Below are 25,854 nucleotides of genomic sequence, written 5' to 3'. Positions count from 1 at the left end.
TACTGGAGGGGAAATGGGTGGGGGGAAGGGTTAAATAGGTGATGGGTATTAAGGAGGGCACTTGGGATGAGCACAACAAGGGTGTTGTATAGAAGTGACTAAATTCTACACCTGAAACTAATATTGCACTATATGTTAACTAGCTGGAATTTAAAAGAAAAAAAAACACCTGAATGTATTTTGTTGCATATTTTAAATATACTTATTTTGGTAAGGAAACACATGGTAATTGTCTGAGTATTATATTTTTGCACTGTATACGAAAATAAGTAACTTAGACTATAACAGCATTGTGTTGGCATGCATTCTTCTAATCCCCAGGAATGCCAAAGCAAAGCAATACATCAGTGGGGCTTTTACCGTGTGCCTTAAGGATTTGTAGATCAAAAAATATTCCTACTAACATTAAGTAAAAGGGTGATTCAAGAAGATCCTTGTGAAAAAATATCCTTCAGAATTATTGGCTTTTATTTATTTTCCTTTCTCTGGGGATTTTTCTAAATTTACCTATTTGAAATTTTTAAAGTAGGTCACGACAAAATTGAAGGAGGATTATATCTAAAATATATGTCATAGAAGACATGAGATAGGGGGATAAATGATAAAATATATACGTAATAAAATGGCATGTAACAGGGAGGTCATAAAGAAAAGACCAGAGGGAAATTGAATTTGCCATTTGGACTCTACTCCAGCTTTTACATGTTATTAAAAAACAAAAAATAAAGTTGCTGAAATATCAAAGAGAGAATTGAGAAAGTTAGAAACAAACTGAGCAAGACTAATTGAAGGAGAAGGGAATCTATTAGTAGACATTTTAAGACAGAATAGGGGGGAAAGTATCATTGAATGGGAGTGAGATTAAAAGTATTGAATTATAGGGGCAACTGGGTGGCTCAGTCAGTTAAGCATCAGACTCTTGATTTCAGCCCAGGTCATGATCTCACCATTTGTGAGATTGAGCCCTACATTGGGCTCTGCACTGACAGTATGGAGCCTGCTTATGATTCTCCCTCTCTCTCTCTCTCTCTCTCTCTCTTTCTCTCTCTCTGCCCATCCCCTGCCTTCCTCACTCTTTCTCTCTCAAATAAATGAATAAACTTTTTAAAAAAATTATTGAATTATAGAGACCACAAGACTTTAGCCTAATACTCTTACTACAGATAGAAAAAATGACCACAGAAGTTAACAATCTTTTACAAGTTTAGAACCTAGCTTAGACAAAAAGCTAGCAGCACTGAAAGCATTATCTTATATTCTTTCCAGTACATCAAAACTATAAATTAATACTAAGGATCATGTAATAATCAAAAGATTCCTCCCAAACAATCACCAAAAATTCCAGAAATTGTACTGGGTTTGTATAGGTACTCCAACAACATTAATAATGTATAAAAAATAGCTACCTAGAAACAATAAATTAGCCAAAACAATTAAAGGAACAAATTAAAATTATAAAAATATTTATTTAAGCATACATATTAATTTTTTCATAGTCATTTTGCAAAATATATGTATATAACAATACATCTCATTTTATTGATGAGTGAAATAGACTTTCACATGGTTTGCAGTGGCTTTCATAAAAAAAAAAAAAAACAAGTACAGGATAAATTCTTGGCATTGTTTGTTACACTGTCATTGCAGATTGGAACTCTGGAGCATGACCCTCTCAAATTGTTGCACACTTGATGGCACAGACCTCCTTGAATCGCTGGCCCCTGCTTATGAAGTCATAGCATGCTGTCTGAGTAAGAGCCGGTAATGAATGTGATAGCAATAGAAGAATCCACATGAGCTGTCACACTGTGGAGCTCAAGTCAAATATCACAAGACTATAACTGCATCTCCAAAATGCTAGCCTACATTTGTGAAGAGTTTAGGGATTTAGGTGTCAACACCTAAAATAAGTAAATTTATGAATGCAAACCAGGAAACAAGATAGTCATTTTCTGGAGTTCTTTATAAAAAATAACCTAGATTACTTAAAGAGGCATATCTAATTATCGAATTGTCTAAGATGACAGTAATACATGGAACTGTCCTCCAGGTTTATATGCAGGAAGAAAGACTTACTGTTTTGTTGATTAATGTTACAGGGGTCCACCATAGGAACATGAACAGGTGCAAAACAAGTGGAGGAAACTCTCCAAGCATGCGCGTGAAGTTGAGGGGTGCCTTCTATCATGCCTGATGGAGACCTAAAAAGCAAAGATAACATGCATCTTAGCCTCTCCCATTCATTTCATTTCTTCATAGTCTTCAAATATTGAAAATGGAGAATACAATTTTTTTTTAATTTACAAAGAAAACTTAGAGCTTAAAATGTTCTATCTTTTAAAAAATATGTGCAATATTAGCTTCCGGTTATTAAGAATTTATAATGGGTCAAATTGTGAACATATATGGTTTTATTTAATAATTGCCTCAGGCTTGTGAAGAAAATATGATTCCCATTTTAAAGAGAAAGGAGAGAAGAAGCTCAGAGAAATATTAACATTGACTCAGCGGGTGAGCGTCAGAGCCAAGATTCAAACTCCACTTCTCACCAATTTAATGAAACATCATTCACACAACCAAATCATTAATGTGTGTGTGGTTTAGGGTGCATGGGGAGAGGTAGATGCAGGTAGCTCACATGATTCTTTTAGGGTAAAGACAAATGTCCCAAATATAAATATCCTATATTTGATTCAGTATTTCAATTTCCATTATGAGGACTGAAATACTGAGGTTCCATCCTGAAGTTAGGCAAACAAACCAAAAGAAAATTGAGGGAAGATGGTATGAAAGCCCCACTTCACCCAAAGTTGCTCACTTCAGTATCCTCAGCAAACCAAAATGGAAGAGAAACATCTACCCTTCTGACACCAGGCTTATAAACACAATAACACTTAAGGGACAAACACTAAAATGCCCCCACCAGCAGGGGCTTAATCAAGGTTTAATAACTCATCAACCATTATTTAATAAGTGACAATCCTGACTAGACACTGTACCAGACATTGTCAAAGCGACCTAAAGAATCAGGTTGGAGGGGCACCTGGGTGGCTCGGTTGGTTAAGTGTCCCACTTCAGCTCAGGTCATGATCTCACGGTTTGTGAGACTGAGCCCCACGTCAGACTCTGTGCTGACAGATCAGAGCCTGGACCCTGCTTCAGATTCTGTGTCTCCTTCTCTCTCTACCTCTCACACTCTGTCTCTCTCTCTCTCAAAAATAAATAAACATTAAAAAAAAAAAAAGGATCAGATTGGGTTAGATCTCCTGTAGGAAGCTTTGACCAAGCAATACTTGACTAATGAAAGCCCCAACAAGATGGCCAAATAGTAGAGTAGGCTTTATCTCAGCTGTCTATATTGTCCTACTAAATTAGCTACTTTGGTTACCACTGACCTCAGCCACTAGCAACTATATGGAGCTTCTCACCACGGAAGCTGAGAGAGGAGAATAAAAAGGAGCTTCACAAGCCATTCCACAATGCTCATCCCCTGTCCCCACCCTTTCTCTTTCCCAATTCCTCAAAAGTAAACCATTCTAGAACTCTAAAGCATTATAACAAACACCTAATCCAAAATCTCATTTTGTTCAAACAAGAACACTGAGACTCAAAGAAATTAAAGAGCACTAGCTCTTTGCTTTGTCTCCCCTCTCCTTCTCTCTTCAACGCTTCAAAGGACAATAAAATAGGTCAAGGTGATGGGTGTAGCCAGGGTTTCCAGGAGGAATGGACTCAGAGATGGACTCTCTTATTTCACTTGATCCACTTAATAAATACAAAAAAGAGGAGGAACTAAAATGTAGACCCATTTATTTATTGCGTTTTCATTTTATAAAACAATGTTTGGGCTCAACACACTTAAATTACTGTAATAAGATTTTCAAGTAATGAATATTTTCCATTCCACTATGTTTGCAGATTCGCATTAACCTCTATGAAGTAAAGAATTTTAACTGTTTTGTTAGAAAGCTAAACAACGTTCAAAAGTTATCTATGACTCTGAAATATTATCCTGCACTGTTATCATGCCTGAATGTTTATACATGGAGGCGACTGGTGCCTGAGAAAGAGGCAGACAGATCTGCCATCTGTTAAACACTGACTGCTAACCCATTATGATAAACAAGAAAGAGAAAGAAGGCTTAAACTTCTTTTCTGCACATTTTAGCCAAGCCACTTAATATAGTCTGTTTCATGAATCTGATAAAGATATTGATATTCTGACCTACAAACAAATGAAGCATAAAGAACTAAATAACCTAAGAACAAATTAGTCACACAGAAGAAAAGGTAAAAGAAATTGTCTTTTGAAATTTAAAATTGTAAATGCTAGTTCTCCTTGCCCCTCCAAATTCTTTTCTTGGAGCCCTACTAAAAGCCCTGTCACCATTTAGTTCAACTGTCTACTGCATATAAGACTCTATGCGACTCATAAATATGGAGAACAAACTGAGGGTTATGAGAGGCATTGTGGGAGGGGGGATGGGCTAAATGGGTAAGGGGCTCTAAGGAATCTACTCCTGAAATCATTGTTGCACTATATGCTAACTAATTTGGATGTAAATTTTAAAAACTAAAAAATAAAACAAGTTAAAAAAAAGACTCTATGCGGGTTCCTAAGAACAGAAGGATTGAGGGGTTCATCCTTATTCTCAAAGCCTTCATAGTTTTAAATGGAAACCAGACATAAAGACAGAGTTTCATGGATAACAGAGCCAAAATGAACTTTGTCTGGTGGTATATGAGCTCCTGTTTTGAAGCAAATAGAGTCTGAATTGGTTTGAACAATAAAATCAGAATTCACAAGAAAGATTAGGTGGTGGGAAAAAACCCAAATAGGAAAAATATGCAGAAGTGTTTTAAAAACTATGGTATTCGGGGAATGGCTTCTTCATGAGACGTTCCTTTGTTACCCTGTCCACGACCACATGGCTCAACATTTAACGTTTTGAAATTACCTCAGTGTTTTTATATATATTGTTGATTAATACCTTGCATTGACCTCATTATTTCTTAAAGGCTGTTATCCCCTCCTGATCTGCAATACAAGGTCCTTGAGGATGCGAACCATGTGATACTGCTTAAATTGTCCCACAGTGCTTAGTTCAAGAACAGGTGCCCAAAGCATTTACACTAAATCATACACTGTCTTTTCAGAAGTAAGTGAAACTGCGTCATCAGTACAAGGGGTACAACTGTACTGTATTGCTTTTCTTCTGATGAAACACCAACGATCATAAAATTCATTTAACTTAGCTGCCAAAATGTTACTTCAGAGGAATCATTCATACCAAATGATATCAATATTTTAAAGGTAAAATTTACTATCATTAATGCCAAATGATATTAAGATTTTTAAAAAGCAGTGCACATTGAAAAATAAAATACTGTTAAGTTTGATAGGTGGCAGGGGAGAGAATAACAGGTCCTTATTCCACGGGCTCTGAGTTGTACCACCCAAATTCACAGCCCAGCCCCACCGTATTTGAGCTAAATGACTTTGAGCTTTGAGGGTCTCAGTGAGTTTCTTTATAAAACAGCTGCTAATTAGGGGATTGCTTTAAAATTTAAATAGATGATCATATAAAGCTCTTGGAACAGTGATGACTAAGCTATTACTAGTTAAGTAAACACTTCTAATGAAAGAATTTGATTCCTCCAAATTACTAGTCATTAAATCATGTTAGCTATTCAGGAATCATACTTACAGAAAATCATCCCTTATGTTGTCATTAAAAGTGCCACACAGCCCTAATGTTCTTCTTTTCCAGGCGCTAGTGAGTTGAATGTAAATTCTTTCCCCATCTATAGCAAACAGAATCTTTAAACCAAATGTGGTTTTTAGAAGAATAAATAAGGATGACAGAGTTTGAATTTCAACAATTCCTGCGGGAAAAGAACATACGTAAATCAGCTTTGAGACTCATAGACAGTGTTCTGAAATGCTAGAGTATAACGCCAGAACTCTTCTTTCAAGAGACTGGGAACTAGAATTTCAATAAAAACTTGAAACATTAAAAGGGGGGCACCTGGGTGACTCAGTTGGCTAAGCATTCAGCTCTTGGTTTTGGCTCAGGTCATAATCTTGCAGTTTGTGGGTTCAAGCCCTGCATCAGGCTCCATGCTGGTGGTGGGAAGCCTGCTTGGGATTCTCCCTCTCTCTCTCTCTCTCCCTCTCTCTCCCTCTCTGCCCCTCCTCTGCTCATGCTCGCTCACTCTGTCTCTCAAAATAAATACGCAAGAGAGAGAGACACAGAGAGAGAGAGAGAGACAGAGAGAGAGAGAGAGGGACATGAAGCAGGAAGGCTCCCAGTTCCTGCTCCTTTGCTCCAGAGCCAATTTTTGCCACCCTGTGCATTCTTTTCTCCTATTTCCCTTCTGTCTCTCCTTTCTAAGACTTCAGCAGATCTTTTTAATAGATTGTCATGTCCACATGTAACTTCAGTTGGCTAGCATCTCTTTGCAGGTGTGGACAGTCCTTAGCATTTGACGTCCGACCTCTTTTTCTTAACTCCCGTGTGTGTGCGTGTGTGTGTGTGTGTGTGTGTGTGTGTGTGTGTGTAATTTTCCCCAAACTGGTGATGTTTCAATAAGGAAGTGGTACTTTCCTAAAAACTTCTGCATTCACCTGAGATTATCAGTAAAAAGGAGAGCACAGCACTTTAGAGCCACCATTTTTACCAGGCACCTTAAGAGACAAGAAACTTGTGTTCAAGTATGAACTAATGACTTCTGCCAACATGAGAGTCGCTCCTGTATCCCTATCACAATTTCTGCCACCAATCTGGTCACCACGCCCAGAAATCTAAGAACCATTCTTTGATCACATCGTGCCTTTGATGCCCTTCCCCAACCAGCCCTGATCCAATCCATCACTAGGTTCAGACCACTTTTTTTTCCTAAATGTTTTCAATCTGTCTTCTTTCCATCTCCACTGTCACTGCCTTACGCTGGTTCCTCCTCATTCCCTGCATGACTGACTTCAGTAACACCCTAACTGTCCTCCATGTTTCCTGCCAGCCTCTCTTAAAGCCACTTCCACGGAGTTGCCATAGTAGTCTACCAAAAAAGAAAGAAAGAAAGAAAGAAAGAAAGAAAGAAAGAAAGAAAGAAAGAAAGACAGACTATCATTCTTCTCACTGAAACTTATTATTTATTTGGTTGAACCATATGAGCTTGTTATCTTTGTACATAAAAATGGTCAAATAATGATAATTTCATATTCAATTTCATACCAAGTTCAACACCCTTAGCATGACAATGAATAGCATGACCATGTAATTTGTAATACAAATTGGGACATCTCTGGGAATGAAAGAGAGTGTTAATAATAACTATGCTAGAACACAGGCAGGAACACGAAAACCATAACAATGCTCTGCATATAAGGTTTTCCTTAGTGTCACCCCCACCTATTTCTCTAGTCTCATGTCTGGACATTCTCCATTACCCTCTTCAGGCTCTAGCAGTCCCAAACTAGCTATAGTTTCCCCTAATCATACTGCACGGTTTCTACCTCCTTGCTTTGCATGGAACACTTTTCCCACCTCCTTCACCCTGACAATCCTCAGCTTTGAATGCTGAACGAGACGTCACCTCTTCAGAGGTGATGTATCTGATGTCAAAACTTGCCTGACTGTACCTGCACATTCCTGCCCAAGGCTGGGTGAGCTGTACTCACTTAGATCCCCAGAGTCCCTGTACATGTCTTTGAGTTTGTTATATTTTATGCAAGTGGCTGTTTTGTTATACCTCTCCCCTTGCAAACTCTAGGCCACTTGAGGTGAACACTAGCTCCCATAGACATGGTAATCTCTGAGGTCTCTAGCTGAGGACCCGGCAACACATAGGCCCTCAAATGTTAGGTTAGTCAGCCAATGGGAGAAGACTTCATTCAGGTTGTGTTGTTGTTGTTTTTTTTTGTTGTTGTTGTTGTTGTTAATGTTGTTGCTGTTGTCAATGTAAGGCAAGTACATCATTAGCATTGCTTCTTACCATTCAGATTGAAGCCTTGGTTAGGACTGGTAAGGATTTGTCCTCCTCTACTAAGGGTCACTTGTTTGTTAAAATCATCCTCCAGAATTAGAGTTATAGACTGAAGGCAGACCAAGCCAAGGTTCTGCATAAAAATCAAGTGATTGGTTAAAGGAATGAGAGAGAAATAGGACACAGAAAGAGATAGGGATGATGGGAGAGGGGAACGGGAGAAAGCAAGAGAGAGAGAAGGAAGAAGAAAGGAGAAAGAGAGTGCACATAGATAAGAATTCCTGGTATATAGAAGGCTTGAGTATAAGTAATATAATAAAGTACTTAACATATAATATATAGCCCCATTACCAATAAAATTTGTATTTATATAGTACATTAAGTATACCATACACCTACCTATATTGTACATAAAACATTAAATAAAAATGTTCTCAACAAAGTGCCAATAGTTATGTTTTTCATAGCACATTATTAATATAGCTCTCCAATACATTTAAGTGGAATACTAAACATAAAAAATTCAATAAGTAAAAGAACAAAGAGAATTGGGATTCTATGTAGAAAATTTATTTGGACTCTGATATACTGCAAAAAAAAAATCAAGCTGTAGAAAAAGCAAATAAAGTAGGTCAGAATTTTTGTTGGAAATAACCATTTCATACTGGAATAAAACTAGAAAATTAAAGATTTCTGCAAAATGTTGACTACCTGATTTAAAGAGAGGAAAATCTGTGTGTCTTTACAAATAACTGATGTATTTATTTGAAGAAAAGATCTAAAGTAAATATTCCAGTATGCTAAGAAATCCATCAAATCTATTTAGAAAACATGAAGCTGACTCAGTCCTGTCAAAAATCATCTCCTTAAAATAGTGGTTTCCGAAGTAACCAAAAACTTAGGTCCATTGTGCAGTTATGCATGAAATGTTCAAAAAAGTATACATATAAATTCCATTTTTAAAGAAAATACAATTAGATACATGGTATTTAATCTAAAACATATTTGTTTTCATATTTTAATATCTGAAATCAGGATGTGTCATATAAGCAACAGTATAACACAGATTAGTTAGCAACATTTTTTGTCATAGGTAGAATGGTGAAGCATCTTAACAATGATTTTCGCAGAAAATTTACATTCCCATTCATATTACCACTATTACCATATTACGTATTACCACTCTTGACCTAGAATGGAGCTTGAGTGAAAAAACAACAACAACAAAACAAAACAAAACAAAATAAAACAAAAACAAAAAAATTCTTCTGGCCATTTTGAGATGTTCCTACCTGTTCACAGTGAGCTTTCTGTAAAGTAATTGTGAATTTATCTTTTCCAGTTCCTTTCACAAGGATGTACTGGCACATTCCAATAAAAGAATAATGTCGACCATCAAACGTTGTAAAATGAGAATCACCCACAACGGAGCATTGTACTATCAAAATAAAAAATAAAAATTAAAAAAATATATATAAAACAAAAAGGAGAAGGAGAGAGAGAAGAAGGAGAAGGCAGAGAAAGAAATTATGTTTATTTTTTAAAAGCAGGAAGTTGACTAGGGTAAATAATCATTCATCAAAAAGAATAGATAAAGTGTTTAAAATGTACTCGTCTGACAAACTTACTAGATTATGTTATTAAATTTAATTCAAAATTTATTAAAGGATAGCTCAATGTATTTTTTAGGTTTTGTAATATTTATACTACATCAATAAGTTTTGACCAGTCACCTGGTCAAAGCTATCCTTTGTTCAATTTTCCATTTATCCTCTCAGTATCTGAATTTATGGATCATTACATCTCTTGTTATATATGAGATGAACTCATAAACATCATTGCCATCTCCCTCTTCAATTCAAAGAAAATTGAGACATTTTCTTTAAAAACATTTTGAAAGATTACCTGGACAGTCATGTTCAGTGCAGTTCCAAACTCCACCAACACACACACTAAATGAAATTATAAAAATATTAATCTACTGGTATAGAGAAACTGTATTAATGTTTGCATCAATGTATTGATTAATGTACCAATACATACCATGTTTATAGGTTCAGAATAATCTGACTTGAAAAATATATCTGCAAAAGTTCAATTAACTGATAAACTTGGGCTGGGCAGCACCTAAATTATTGTTTATTGTGTGTCATACTTAAAAATCACTAAAGATGACACAAAGGGAATACAGAATAGCCAGTTATGAAAGTACTACGCAAACAGAGAGCTTTGGTTTTATGTCCTTCTCTCATTGCTTAAACTAAATAAAAAAAAAGTCACGTACAAAAAAGTATTTACCTATATTAGGAGGGAAATATACATAAAGAGTTAATAAAGTTATTTCATCTACTGCAAAACAAGAAAGTTTCTTTTAAGGATCATCAGACATTAAAGAGAGAGAAAAGATGTCCTCTTATGTAAGATAAATTCTGCCTTCTGCCATCAAAAAGACTTTTAGGATGGAAGCAGGATAGAAGGATAGAAGCAGTCTCTAAAGAGGAGGAGCTTAAATCATTATTTAAGAATGTGGTTGCTTATCTACCTGCATGCCAGTTATATCACACTGACAGCAAAGAGACAAGGGCCTGCTGACATTTACACCTGTTCTTTATAAGACTTCCCTGGAGGGACTTCATGCTTACCTAAAATAGTTTTAGCTGCTAATGTAAAAAGAAATTCTAAATGTCTCTAATGATGGCCATGTATTGGCAATCTGGAGAGTCACTTTTTAAAGTACTCAGTAGAGAAGGCCAGGATTACCATTATGTTCTAATGGTAAAAATATATGCAGATTACTGGTTACAAATAACAAGAAAATGCAACAGACTCATTACATAGGTTTCTGATTTTATGGAATTATCAAGGGAAGTGAGAATTACATCATAAAAGAAATTATAAATTTTCTATATTTTTCTAGCTTTTTTTTCTGAACTTGCTTTCATATTTAAAATATGAAACTATGTATAGCCCCCTGCCCTACTCCCATCCAGCCTTTAAATAAGATGCAAACTGTGTCTTGGAATTTTTGGAAGAAAATAAGTAATAAGTACATTCCTTTAGACATATGTCATGGTGAAGTTGTCAACTAATCAGGTACCCAGAAATAATAGGCTGTATATTAATAACATACCATTCAGTACATTCCTGTTCAATTTTTGAACCAACTGAGTAAGCTAATCCATGAAAACTACACGGGCAATTTTCCAAGGAGATGCAAGTCCCGTTTTCCATTATGAGGCCTATTTAAGAAAAATATGTATCAAATTCTCAAAAGAAATAACAAAGAATGTGTTGTTTGACTATAATAACTCAACCAACTTTTATCGAACACCCGCTCACACTAGGTGCTGAAAATATAATTCTTTTTACTTTCAAAGAGGTTACTGACAACCTGGTTCTATCTCAATCAGTAGCTACCTTATAAGGGTCTATTTCAGAAAAAAATTAAATTAAATTAAATTTAAAATAGGGATCCATTTCAGTAATTTTAAATTTTCTTATCTCATGACTTGCCATCAAAAACTCAAGTTTCACTATACTGAATAAAGGCAACTAGACAGTATTTCCTTGCTTTTGAGGGAAGAAGAGAGAGAAGGAGAGAGAGAACATATATTCTTGGTTTAATTTCTGTTCATCTCAAAGTGAGAGATTTACAGTATTGTCACACAGGTAATAAATATCAAGGTAGTGCTACTCAAAGGGCCAGTGAATTGGAACAGCATTTGCTACCTCTCTCGGTAAAGCTTGTTGAGCCATAACGTAAATCAACCGTGTTACCAAGCACGTGTTTCATTCAGCTGACCTTTTTTTGGAGTAAGAATTCCTGGATAAGGAAGCATTGACTTATATTTTGGCACATGGATTTTTATTCTGGTTCAAATTCCTTATTGCATCATTGACTGGTAACAAATGGTTCAGGCCTGGCACTGATCTAAAGATTCTACTTTGAATAGCACTGACAGACCAACAGACTGAGGTTAACAAATCTGATTCCAAGTAGTCCTCACTCATATCAGGTGAGGAAAAACACTTAACATTTCTGGGATTCTATTTTTTTTAATCTGTAAAAATAAAGGGGTTTGAGTAAATCCTCAGTGTTCTTTGTAAAGACCTATCAGTATAGCAGTCATTCCAAATTTGCTTATTTTCTGTATTTTAATTTTTAAAATTATTTAAAATTTAAATCCAAGTTAGTTAACATATAGTGTAATAATGGTTTCAGGAGTAGAATTTAGTGACTCATCATTTGCATATAACACCCAGTGTTCATCCCAGTGAGTGCCCTCCTTAATGCTTATCACCCATTTAGCCCATACAACCAACAAACACCCCTCCAGCAACCCTCAGTTTTTTCTGTTTTTAACAGTCTCTTAGGGTTTGCCTCTCTCTCTGTTTTTATCTTATTTTTCCTTCCCTTCCTCATTCCTAATTTTAAATCTCACCTGTATCACTTGCTATGTTACTTCTAATTTCACATATTAAAACTACGTCAGGACTAAAATCCTATACTGCCAACATATGAAGGCTTTTTTAAACTTGCTTTCACCTTCAAAACATGAAAATATGCACAGTATTAAATATCCTTAAATATCCAAGAGAACAAAAGATTTGCCATGGTTAACTTCAGGACTCCAGATTCCAAATTTCCTGGGAAATTTACATAGTAGAAAAGCTGCCACTCTTCCTAATCACTTCAAGGATCAAATCCTACCAGGGTGGAAAATTGCAACAGCCCTACGTCCTGAGAGAGGACATTATGATATGATTCTTCAATCACTGGATACTAGTTTCCATGAGTACAGACACCATTTCTCTCATGAAGTGCTTACCATCTGCGCAGTAACATCCATCAAGACAATGGAGATTGCTCCCAAGACACTGTTTCTCAAATGTGCAGGTTGGTGGGCAACAACTGATACAATCCCGATGGACGAAACTGTCATCACATTTATCAGCTAAAATGGGCAAACAGGGGAGCTATAAGTCAAATTTACTCACCTCTCTTTCAAAAAAAATAGTGTTTGGAAAAGTATGCAAGTTTACCACTGTTATTGGGTCAATGACAAATCCTTATAAATCAGTAGTTTTGAGTCCTAGGGGCAGTTTTGAGTACTAGGATAAACTGGAAATTAACACAAATACACAGGGTTTAGAAAATAAGAAAACATACTACATGCTGGAAAGTCATCTCTCCAGTCTTGAATCGGGTAGCCAGCGTGGGAACAGGCTCTCGCGTACTCGGTGGCTGCACGACAATAGGTTTCATCATCATCAGTTCTGGAAAATGAAAAGACAGAGCCATCCACAGTCACACAGGAAATATTGGCAGAAACCACAGCTTTGAGCTCCCGATCTCTAGAAATGTTGCGTGCGTGGTGAATATTCTAGTATGAACTGATGTCAGCATGCACATACCATGTACGATTGGGCAGAAAACATATAAGCATGAGATCACAGCTCACAGGCCTGAGTAAATTGTCTTCATCAAACTATTTCAATAATTTGGCCACTTTGCTTTTGGTTCAAAAGAGTACCTGTACTGGAAAAAATTTCTATTAAAACAATTTTTTTATGTTTTTATTTATTTTTGAGAGAAAGACAGAGACAGAGACAGTGTGAGCAGGGGAGAGGCAAAGAGAGAGACACAGAATCCAAAGCAGGCTCCAGGCCCTGAACTGTCAGCACAGAGCCTATTGCGAGGCTTGAACCCACAAACCACAACATCATGACCTGAACCGAAGCTGGACGCTTACCCGAATGAGCCACCCAGGTGCCCCCCAAATTTTCTATTTTAATTATGACATTCTGTCCAGAATCTTTTTGTATGTATTGCTTTGCTCCCGCACAAAACATCCCAGCCCTTTTGGGAAATAAATATTAAATATTTATTAATAAACATAAATTTATAAATTTGCATCCATAAATCCCATTACCATAGATAAAATTCTATCACAACAAAAGCATCAAATATGAAAATTATTTCTAAGATACCATGCTCTTCATAGTCCACATGCTGCAATAAAACCAACACTAATAAGACTGCAGCACTTTTGAAAGATTGAATAAATAGCATTTAACTTAAGATATAAAAGATTTTCAATTCTTTCAAGTTTGAATTACTAAGGCTAGTTACTTTTATAATATTGCCAAGAGTAAATAATCTCTCACTGTTTTCTTATAATAACCCTGGAAGCTCCCCAGACAAATATCAGAAGTCTGCCAATTCCCCAAACAGATTAACACAGCACCTATAAAATAAGGAAGGTTTATAATAAGGTAGTGGACTTGTTTTTCAATCCAAGTCAAGCTTAAGATTAAATAGTTACACATCTTACAAGATAATGACCTTAAGAATGTTGTATTTTGTGAACCTTAGCATTTTCAGTATCTCTATTGTAGAAGCCACCTGTCTCAAATTGCACTTATCCTGTGCTACTGTAATTGGAGTCATGCAGCTTATCTAGTCCAATTAATTGAGCTTTAGAAGGAAAAGGAGACTGAGCATATAAACTCCAAAAGCTCAGAAAATATTCTAAACCGCCAAACAAGAAAATTCTCTGAAAAACAGGGTGAGCTAAAATTGTTGAATTCCTGTAAAGATAATAAGTTTCTGATTTACATTAAAATATGTGCATTGTTTCCTACAATTAATAGATGCTTTGAAAATTAAGAAAGTAACTGAATATTGGTTTCCCAACCCAACGCAACTATTATTAAAATAGCTACCATTTATTAAGTATCTGTGTTAACTCTAGGATCCATGCCATGCCCATTATATATGGCATCACACAAAAATTCACAATTGGGCAAGAAAGAAATTATTATTCCAGTGTGCTGAGGGGAAAATGAGCTTATTTGCTCCATTTTGGATGTTAACTTTCATAAGAAAAATGAGCATTAAATAATAATTGTTTTCAAATCAATTGACTTTGGCATGACAAAGTTAAAAGCATTCCCTTGCTTCTAGGTTTAGCATTCTAAAAAGCAGAAAGAGGAGGGCATAAGTTCAGATGGCATCTCCTTTGTGGAACTGTGGAAGGCACTCCCTGATAAACTCAGCAAACCTCTCCACATCTACTGCCCTTCACATTTAGAGCATGTGTCATTGCTGGAGGCCTGTTTCTGCCCCACTAGAATGTGAGTTCCTAGGACAGGGTCCATGTCTAAATGGTTTCCGTTTCTCCAAGATGTGGCACAATGCTCAGCTCAGAATTGATGCTAAGCAAAGTTTGTTGAATTGAATTCAATATACTATCATAATGCAAGCAGGAAATGAATTTGTGTTCAGCAGATTCCCAATGTTCTTCTTGTATAGGATCTTTGTGGTGCCATCCCCTACGGTAAGAAATGAAGAGACTCTCCTTCAGGAAAGAAAGGATGTAGGTAGGTCTAGACCTCAGTGAAGTATTGAGACAAGTAAAAGGCTAACTGGTAGCTTCTCACTACCATTTGATCAAGGCCCACTTACTTGATTTATAATGCCCTTCTTTTGGTATGACATGACTGCTCTGTCCCCAAACTTGGCCTCTTCACCTCAAACATATCACTGGTGATATCAGTTGATTTCAACAGTAAAAGGCATTTCTCTATCCTGCTATTTTTATTTCCCTGGAGAAAGCAATTGGATTTCAAAACTTAAAGTCTACAGATATCAAAATTTCAAAAGACAAAAATGTTAAATCCTCAATGATGAAATTTCAGATGAAGTGAGTATAACAGAGATTGTATTTTTGGGTTTTTTTGTTGGTTTTTTTTTTTTTTTTTTTTTTTTTGTCTCCAGAGCCTGCTTCTCTTCATTATTAGAACCCTCAAGTTTTTGCGAAGCATATGGCTGCCCAGCCAAGGACAATATTTCCCATCTGTCTTTGCATCTGTACATGGCTATGTACATGGCCATCTGTCCATGGCTATGTTTCTAAGTTCTGACCAAAGGGTTAAAAGTATACATGAAACTTCCAGAACTCTTTCTTTAAAAAGCTGCCAACAGCCCTCTACTTCATTTTCCCTCTTCCTAAGTGCTAAACTATAGACGTGGGAGTGGTAAGCCAGTTCTGGCAGTGAAATTGAGGACAACACCCTAGGCCTTGTGGGATGACATAACAATAGCATCGCTGTGTCACTGGAAAATTCATGGTGTGGACACATGGTATGACCCCAGAATCGCTTACCAACTTGGACCTTTATATGGGAAAAATATGTTTCAATTTAATTTATGCCACTGATACTTTGGCAACTGAAGCAACCAAACAATATCCTACCTAGTAAAGGGAAAATGACTTTCCTAGATCTGCCAAAATATTTCATCTCAGTCAACCTGAGAAGTGGATGCTAAAGATGATAATGCCAATGGCAAGTGAAAAGACTACTGGAGAATAGCCAAAGAATGAATCATGGTGGAATAAACACAATTTTTAATTACATATACACAGTGAGATTAAAACCATGGACCACCGATAAGATCCACAAAAAAGAGACTGAGAAAAAGAATAGAGATATAACAACATAGCACTTAAATAAAAAATAAAACCGAATAGGGAACAGAATGTGGTCAAATATTAAGTTAGGTCGGTCCCCAATATTTAGGCAGAGAGGGAACTCTTTCAAAACTCTTGCAGTAGTTCATAAATCCCTAAAATTTAGAGACTATACATATAAATAAAGATAAAACTGTATTCCATTCAAAATTAACAGGCATCCCAAATAAGTTTCACATCTGAAAAATATCATTATATTCATTATTTTATAGTACTCTCCATTTAATTAAAGTAGAGTAGTTGTAAATAAGACAATTTCATACTACTTCAACTTTCCCTCCTTGTTCTCACCTTTGCTAAACTTAAGCCTCAACAAGCTACAGGCTACAAGATGAGGTGTAAGTGGTTTTACTCAATCAAAAATTAGTCTAGTCTTTTACAACAAGTTCCCGTGTATCATTTCCACATCTTGAGATTCTTCAAAAAATACAAATTTATTAAAATATCTTGAGATATTCTTCAACATTCAAGATGAACATTCAAAATCAAATACTCTTGGTAAATTTTTGAAAAACAATAGTAGAAAAGACTACAATAATAGATAATTTAGAGTGGGTTCTACATTCAGGAACATATTATGATGGGTCTCACCAAATTTGTTCCCTAGACAACCATCTAGTCTAGGTATTCTTAACCTGGGAGAAAATGTAAGAGTCGGGTGACCTTGGATGGGGTCAAGATTACATGTGTACTGTCACTAACCTCTAACTGAAATTTGGCATCAATTACTCATATAGACAACACATCACAATGTCCATAGCAATATCTGTGACTTTGTCAACAATATATCTCATACTTCACTTTTTAATGTTTTCATTTCTAATTATAATTGTTGCAGATATCTCAAAATATTTACTGAGATCACGTAAATGGTAGTTATAGTTAGACTTGAAATGCATGTAAAAACATATATCATAAATTCATTTCTTTTACTATTTTGATAACTCCATTTCAATACAGTTTGCTTTGTAATTTTGTGTGTTTGATTTTGTGCATTTCAAAACATTATTTTGAAAGACTCTGTTGGAATCTCTAAACTCTAAAAGCGATCAGTGGAACAAACAACCTTTAAGAAATGCTCCTTTTTGGGGCGCCTGGGTGGCGCAGTCGGTTAGGCGTCCGACTTCAGCCAGGTCACGATCTCGCGGTCTGTGAGTTCGAGCGCCGCGTCAGGCTCTGGGCTGATGGCTCAAAGCCTGGAGCCTGTTTCCGATTCTGTGTCTCCCTCTCTCTCTGCCCTTCCCCCGTTCATGCTCTGTCTCTCTCTGTCCCAAATAAATTTATCTGTCCCAAATAAATAAACGTTGAAAAAAAAATTAAAAAAAAAAAAGAAATGCTTCTTTTTATGCTGCTTATATAAACCATTTAGATTGCATGTATTATCCAGCAAGCTTTTAATAGACGTTAGGCCAGTTTATGTTTTACATTTCCATGATGTTTTGTGAACTGCTGAGACGTCTAAGTTACAGAAGTGGTTTTTGCTTTTCTTTCTGGATAAAGAAATTTTAATTACAAATACTAATTATTTCACTTACTTGCAAAGATCATTAACACAGCTGGCAATATACAAATATGGATCAATATATTCATGGCAGCTCAAGAAAGGAAACTGCAACAGTATCTGACACTTGAAGAAGATTGCCTGTGTGGAAAAAGATGGCAGTCGTCAGCACATGTTTAAGGATACGTGGGCACTCACGTTTTTTCTACTGATCTACTTGCAGGTGTCTCTGTTATTACCAGGAAACAGAAGGCAATTACGCTCATAAGTTTTAACCAACATTTTTCTAACTACATATTTGCACCATGAGTACCGCTCCCATGAAACTCGTTACATTACTCTTTCTGAAATGTCTTTAAGTTGTTCCTGTTGCACTTACATTCCCTCAATTTAACCGTGTTTAAGTATGTAGCATCTGTACCAAAAAATGCTTAATATTCAATATACAAATACAATATGTGTGAATTATATCCAACGTGCCCAAACTCTTCACATCACATTTACCTCAAATGCTGGCATTCCACTGGAGCATGGATTTGGAAAATCTGAGGGTGTGGGTACACATTTCGTGTCATCTGGAATTTGCACCGACCAACTATTTGCAAACATAGCAATGTCTTCCATATAGTCCTCTATTTCACACAAACACAGACACACAAAAATATGTGTGATAGCATCACTTTACACAAACACAGTTCATCAACATAAACTTCCCGGTCAGAAAGTTAAACTCAGCCACTTTATCATTACCAATGATTGCCAATGATATTAGACGATAACATTACTTTAAGCTCCTGAATCTTGCCTCTGCGTAATGCTGGGGTAGTATCACTTTAGCGTAATAACAATACATTGAACAAAGCGTAAGTACCAAATAAAAGTGAATAACATTGAAGAGCAAAAGCGAACATCATTTGAGCAACAAGAGGAGGGACTGAAAGTGTTCATCTTAATCCTGCTCCACGTTCAGACAAAGAATGAAACTAAAATCTCAAAGGCTTAGCAGAACCAAACACGGTAACATCTCGAAGCTCTAAGACAGCTGTCGGATGGGAACTTTAGGTTCCTCACCACTTAGACTTACACTGTCTACCACTGATGACGAGCTTCTGCACCACTAGAGTAAGAAATCCCAAGCCACATATTTGACCGCTCTCTCTCTCTCTCTCTCAATCTCTCTCTCTCTCTCTCAGCATCTTCAAGAGAGGAACATGTCTGCTTGCTACCACAAAGGGTTCAGGTTATTGTGGGAGTTCATCTACAAGAATGCTTCATTCTCTTAGAATAAAATCCTAAACTTTGCTGTGGCCTGGAAGACTTTTATGATCTGGCCCCCGTGCTCCCCTGATTCCCCTCCTCCTACACCAACCCCACCCCCCACACACTCCTCTTGTCCTCTTCTCTCTTATTCCTGCTCAATCTACCCCAGTCACACTGGCCTCACACTGTTCTCCTTTTAAGCTCGTTCCCACTTTGCTCTTGCTTTTGCTCCCCATTCTTCAAAATTCTCTCTGCTCTCTCCCTTACTTTATTTAGGTGTCTGTTTAATACGACCTCCTCAGAGACGCCTTCTCTGTCACATGATCTGGATTACCACTGAACACACACTGTTCTATTGCTCTTAATCTCCATTTACAACTTCTTGTTTTCATAGCTGCTATTGCTCCCAAAAATTTATATTTTAACTTGTCTCTATTTATTTTGTCTTCTTCTACATGGAGGGCAACAGTGTGTCAAAGCTTCCCCTTTGTTTAGCATCTGGCATGTAGTAGATGCTCTAAATACATTTGCCAAATAAGTGAATGAATAAATAAAAGGGGGGTTGCAAAATTTAAATACATTATTAGTTATTATTTCAAGTTTGTCTGGCCTACCTCATTATCTCTGATACTGTTGAAAATGTTACACACTGAACCAAGCCTGGGCCTGATCTAATATACTTTTTGTTTTTTAAGCAGGAAAAACTGATGTTACTTTTAAGTAACTTTATAGTCACATTTCATTTCAAAGCATCATCATTTTTGAAAAATCTGCAGGGCCAAAAATACTAGCTAAAGGCCCACTGATTTTAATATCTATGCACAAATTTTAATGTAACTAGATAACCTGGACAGTCCCTTAGAGTTCACTTTAATACAGCTTATAACCACATATTTAGCTATTTTTATGACATTACATTAATAGAAGAGTCACGAAAGTTGGTTATTATGAGACCTTAAATCCATATCAATTGGTTTGCTGGAGGCCTGCAAAACTAAATTTAAAATGTTTCATGCAAAATATGCCACAAATAATCTCTTGTCTGTATTGGAACACTTTCTAAGAGAGAAAATGAGGATTATTAATTACTATGTTGGGAAAAACAAGAGTAAACCAAGGCTTCTATTTTGATGTGTAGCTGCCTATAAACATGAATTATGGAAACAGAATCTCAACTAGACAATCAATTAAAATATTTCTATATCCACAGAAATTCTGAAAAGCCTCATTTCTTTGTGAAGTCATCCCTGAAGAATGAGTAGGACTGAAGGGGAAAATACAATTTTAATCACTGTTAAGAAACTATGCATTCGATGGCATTCAATCAAACCACCACAGTGCCTCTAAAGATTTATCTAATCAGCAAAGGACAGGCTGAGTTTCAAAAAAAATACTAGGCATGTTAAAGCCAAATGTAATATAGCTTATCTGTAGACATTTTCTTGCATTATTACAGAATGGGAGAAAATCAAAGGGCAGGTGCTAGTCACATCCTTATCAATTACTGGTGTTAGTTTTTTTAATACTACACTTTACACTGGGCACCAAATAAAACTTTGTACAAAAAAGCTGAAATCTCTCTTTAGGCTCTTCCTACATACTTTCCAGGGTCCTTCTTGCCTTCTGTCAATTCAGCCATAATTCAGTTCAATTGCCTTCTGTCAGCCTTCTCCCCGCTATCATCTGTGAACACTTTGGTTCAGGCTGCCCCAGGTATCTCACTGAGAGCAACCACTTTATGTTCCAGGTTATCAAAGTCTGTCTGACCCTTAAGTAAGGTCCTAACTGGAGTCTCTCTGCCTCTAGCAAGAGCAGATGCTATTTTCTATCCTCACCTCTATACCAGTTCCTCAGATGTCCCAGGAGAAGTTGTCCATAGCTGTCTTTTCTAACACTGAGAACTGAATTGAAATTATTTTCTTCATGAAGCTTTGATACAGAAGACAAAGAAATCAACAATGGCCATCCGACTGGTGTGGCCTGAGTCCAAAACCCTACTTCCTAATATAGTCTCAAGATGCCAAGTCTGTGAATCCTCTCATTCTATGTATCCAACGGGATGCAAAATCGCATGTCAAGATGATCTCAACACTGTACATGTGTATATGGTGCTCGCAGACTTTTGAACACTTTCACTTACGTTTTCTCATTTGATCCCCACAGGCTAAGAAGTTCTTGGGGTCATTATTATCATCTTTACACATGAGGAAACTGACGCTATGGAACCCTAGCAAATTAGTAAACTAGCCCCAGTGATGCATTATCCATCTTGGGTAAAATGTCTGCATTCTAGCAAGGGCCTCTTAAAGCAGTGTTAATCAAGCACTTTCCTGTTAGCTCCATTCTAGGCTTACTGAGAACACTTGGAGATGATTGTAAATTCGCTAAAATGTATTCGGCGTTAACTATGTGGCAGCCACTGCATTAAATATTTTGCATGGATTATCTCATTTAATCCTTGTAACTCTAATGCTATCATTGTATCATTAAACTGAGATGATTTAATATGTGACAAAGCAGAACTTGAATCCCACAATCTGACTCCAGAACTCACACTCTAAGCAGGACTTTCACTGTCTCTTAAAACACAACATATGGGTGAAACTTCTTTATGAATTTTATTATAAAACAAAAAAAGTATGATATACATAGCACTTTTATAGATTAAAAGTCAATTTCTCAAACATTTATCTAAGCATGGGGTTGGAAGCCAGTCAGATCTGTAAACCAACACTGACAATATCATTTACCAGCTGTGTTACATTGGGCACATCACCTTGTGCCCTCATTGTAAAGTTAAGAAAATACCAACAGTCTTATAGGATGGTGTAAGGGTTGGAAATAATATAGCTACATGCTCCTATTAACTGTTATTGTAAATAGTATCAAGGAATATTATTGTTATTGCTGACAAAACAGCCCCCATTTTTAATGGCTCACTGAAATTAGTTTCATGACTTAGAATAAATAAAGATATGTACATCATCATACATGATAAAAAAATTTTCCAAGTTTTTATTCAACTTTTATAAACTCTGTTCACATTATTTTTTTTAATTTTTTTTAACATTTATTTATTTTTGAGACAGAGAGAGAGACAGAGCATGAACGGGGGAGGGGCAGAGAGAGAGGGAGACACAGAATCGGAAGCAGGCTCCAGGCTCTGAGCCATCAGCCCAGAGCCCGACGCGGGGCTAGAACTCACGGACCGTGAGATCGTGACCTGAGCCGAAGTCGGACGCTCAACTGACTGAGCCACCCAGGCGCCCCCACATTATTATTTTTTTAATTATTATTTGGTAGTCAATGAATTAATTTCTATGAAGACTTGATGCAAAATATCTTTTGTCTAAAAGTAAGTAAGTTTGTCTCAAATGGGTTTGCATTACTAAAATATAAACCCAGAGAAGGGAGGAGTCTTTGTTTTCTTCACTGATGCATCCCAAGCTCCTGTAACAGTGCTTGACACAAAGTAAATACCCAATTAATATTTGTTACATGACTTAGACTTCTATCTTAATTTAACAAATTAACTAATTTATGGAGGCATTACAATTCCAGACTTCAAGCTATAATCACCAAGACAGTATGATACTGACACAAAAACAGACACATGGATAAATGGAACAGAATAGAGAACCCAGAAACGGACCCATAAAAGTCTGGCCAACTAATCATCAACAAAGCAGGAAAGAATAGCCAATGGAAAAAATTCTCTTCAGCAAATGGTGCTGGGAAAACTGGACAGCCACATGCAGAAGAGTGAAACTGGACCACTTTCTCACACCATACACAAAAATCAACTCAAAATGGATGAAAGACCTAAATGTAAGACAGGAAACCATCAAAATCCCAGAGGAGAAAACAGGCAACAACCTCTTTGACCTCAGCCACAGCAATTTGTTACTAGACATGTCTCCAGAGGCAAGGGAAACAAAAGCAAATGAACTATTGCAACCTCATCAAGATAAAAAGCTTCTGCACAGAGAAGGAAACAATCAACAAAACTAAAAGGCAACTGATGGGTTGGGAGAAAATATTTGCGAATGACACATCAGATAAAGGGTTAGTATCCAAAATCTATAAAGAATTTATCAAACTCAACACTCAAAAATCAAATAATCTAGTGAAGAAATAGGCAAAAGACATAAACAGACACTTTCCCAAAAAAGACATACAGATGGCTAACAGACACATGAGAAGATGTTCAACATCACTCATTATCAGGGAAATACAAATCAAAACCACAATAAGATACCACCTCACACCAGTCAGAATAGCTAAAATTAGCAACACAGTAAACAACAGATGTTGGTGAGGATGTGGGGGAAGGGGAACCCCTCTGCACTGTTGGTGGGAATGCCAACTGGTGAGGCCCATCTAGAGAACAGCATAGAGGTTCCTCAAAAAATTAAAAATAGAACTACCCTACAATGCAGCAATTGTACTTACTAGGTATTTATCCAAAGGATACAAAAATGCTGATTCAAAGGAGCATGTTCACTCCAACGTTTATAGCACAGCTATCAACAATAGCCAAATTATGGAAAGAGCCCAAATGTACACTGACTGATGAATGGATTAAGAAGAAAGACAAATATCACATGATTTCACTTGTATGCGGAATTTGAGAAACACAACAGATGAACACAGGGGATAGGAAGGAAAAATAAGATAAAAACACAGAGGGAAGCAAACCATAAGAGACTCTTAAATACAGAGAACAAACTGAGGGTTGCTGGAGGGGAGGTGCGCTGGGGGTGGGCTAAGTGGGTGATGGGCATTAAGGAGGGCACTTGTTGAGATGAGCACTGGGTGTTATATGTGAGTGATGAATCACTAGGTTCTGCTTCTGAAACCAATACTACACTGTATGTTAACTAACTTGAATTTAAATAAATAAATTTTTAAAAATTATTAGGAAATGAAAAAAATGTAAACTACCTTATGGATTTCAAGAATGACACATATATATTTTCCTATTCAAGCTTCACTTAAAATCACTAGAGCAGACAAGCGATAGCTACCAATTTTACCTAACCGAGGACAAGTTGCACCCTTCTGTATACAAATAGCTGGCTCAGTGAAGGAAGAAGACCTCTGAAGTACCCCACATTTCTTCCACTCCACTTACCTTGCTGAATGATGAAATCATCAGATTGAATGTCATTGTAGTTTCCACATAAGCCACATGATTTCCCTTTATGCTCCTGAGACAGTTTGAGGTAAATTCCAGATATTCCATCCCAAGCCAATGAAAAACCAAAGGAGGTTTTCACCAGAATATAGTCAGCTAGTTTCTCAATGAAAACCTGCCCAATAGTCTCAGGCAATGTTAAACTTGAAAAATAGAACAAAGACAAGTTAAGCATTATGATGAGGAATCCGTTATAAATGGCCTATTTCCACACTGATAAAGATTTTACACATATAACTGAATGCTTCTTTCAACCAACCGAAAATACATTTCTGCTAAATATCAGTGATTTTATAAATCTTTAAAATAACTTTATATAAACCAATGAGAGCTTAAATATATTTATTTTTTACTAGAGAGTTCAAGATAATCTAAAAATGCTGCTCAACAATTTTGAAGTAAGGACAAACAATGGTGAAAATATGGAAACACACTGAGTTCTGATTTTGTTTAATTTTCTTTTAAACTTGGCTGTAAGGACCTAAGAGCTTCTATCTCCAAACCAGCACCTTGGTGTAAGTCGCTGTTTTCCAAAAGAAAAATTTATGGGCATGATCAATTATAATTTACATATTTAATACTGTAAAGTTCATTATTGGGAATATAAAATACTTTGTCATATGGTATTGCATAAGGGTTATATTCATAATTTTAAATTGGATATAATTAGACCTCTTTAAACAAGGGTCACATTGAATATTTAAACTCCTAATCCAATGGCTAGTCTTTTCACTTTTCACAACCATGTACACATAGAAAGGATGTGGGGAAAATGACAGAACTGAAGAAAACTGAGCAATGGACACTTTAAAAGCACAGTAAGTCACCTAAAATACTTTTGAAAGGTGACTGGACTCCTTCTACGAATATTACAGAAAAGAGCAAGTGCTAATAATTAAGAAAATGGAAGGAGGGGTGCCTGGGTGGCCAAGTCAATTGAGCATCCAACTCTTGATTTCAGCTCAGGTCATGATCCCAGGGTCATGAGACTGAGACCTGCATCAGGCTCGTTACTGAACATGGAGCCTGCTTAAGATATTCCCTCTCTCTCTCTCTCTCGCTCTCTCTCTCGGTCTCTCCCCCCCAACCCAGCTCTTTTCCCTACTTGCACTCTCTCTCTCTCAAAAAAAAAGGGAAGGAAAAAGTCATTTTTACTAAAATAGTCATGCTAGTTGAGAGTTATAACCTGTAATATGAGTGAGGAAGGAGGTTAGTAGGTATATCCACACATTTTTCTCAAAGGCTTCAAACTGGTGAGAGTTCCTTCCCAGAAAGAGCAAGTCCCATGGAACAAAAACCGTAAAACCAAACCTACTGGCTAACAAAGTGACAGTCCCTAAAGAAATCATTCAAAATATCTGCAACCGCTTGTACAG

At 36.5% G+C, this 25,854-nt stretch overlaps 1 protein-coding gene across 1 annotated transcript in view; it reads right to left on the bottom strand.

The window, feature by feature from the left end:
• Positions 1 to 25,854, bottom strand: part of OTOGL (otogelin like) — a 141,375-nt gene that overhangs the window by 97,779 nt on the left and 17,742 nt on the right. The window contains exons 8-18 of the mRNA XM_027071177.2: positions 24,416 to 24,621; positions 18,526 to 18,653; positions 18,056 to 18,162; positions 13,157 to 13,263; positions 12,816 to 12,941; positions 11,117 to 11,225; positions 9,892 to 9,938; positions 9,279 to 9,424; positions 7,996 to 8,119; positions 5,709 to 5,886; positions 2,077 to 2,201 (exon numbers count right to left, since the gene is read on the bottom strand). Of these exons, the coding sequence (XP_026926978.2) occupies positions 2,077 to 2,201; positions 5,709 to 5,886; positions 7,996 to 8,119; positions 9,279 to 9,424; positions 9,892 to 9,938; positions 11,117 to 11,225; positions 12,816 to 12,941; positions 13,157 to 13,263; positions 18,056 to 18,162; positions 18,526 to 18,653; positions 24,416 to 24,621 (1,403 nt within the window). The remainder of the gene's footprint in view (positions 1 to 2,076; positions 2,202 to 5,708; positions 5,887 to 7,995; positions 8,120 to 9,278; positions 9,425 to 9,891; positions 9,939 to 11,116; positions 11,226 to 12,815; positions 12,942 to 13,156; positions 13,264 to 18,055; positions 18,163 to 18,525; positions 18,654 to 24,415; positions 24,622 to 25,854) is intronic.

The sequence above is a fragment of the Acinonyx jubatus genome, chromosome B4 (genome assembly GCF_027475565.1).
Source record: "Acinonyx jubatus isolate Ajub_Pintada_27869175 chromosome B4, VMU_Ajub_asm_v1.0, whole genome shotgun sequence".
NCBI classification, from domain to species: Eukaryota; Metazoa; Chordata; class Mammalia; order Carnivora; family Felidae; genus Acinonyx; species Acinonyx jubatus.
This window is presented reverse-complemented; position numbering and strand designations above follow the sequence as displayed.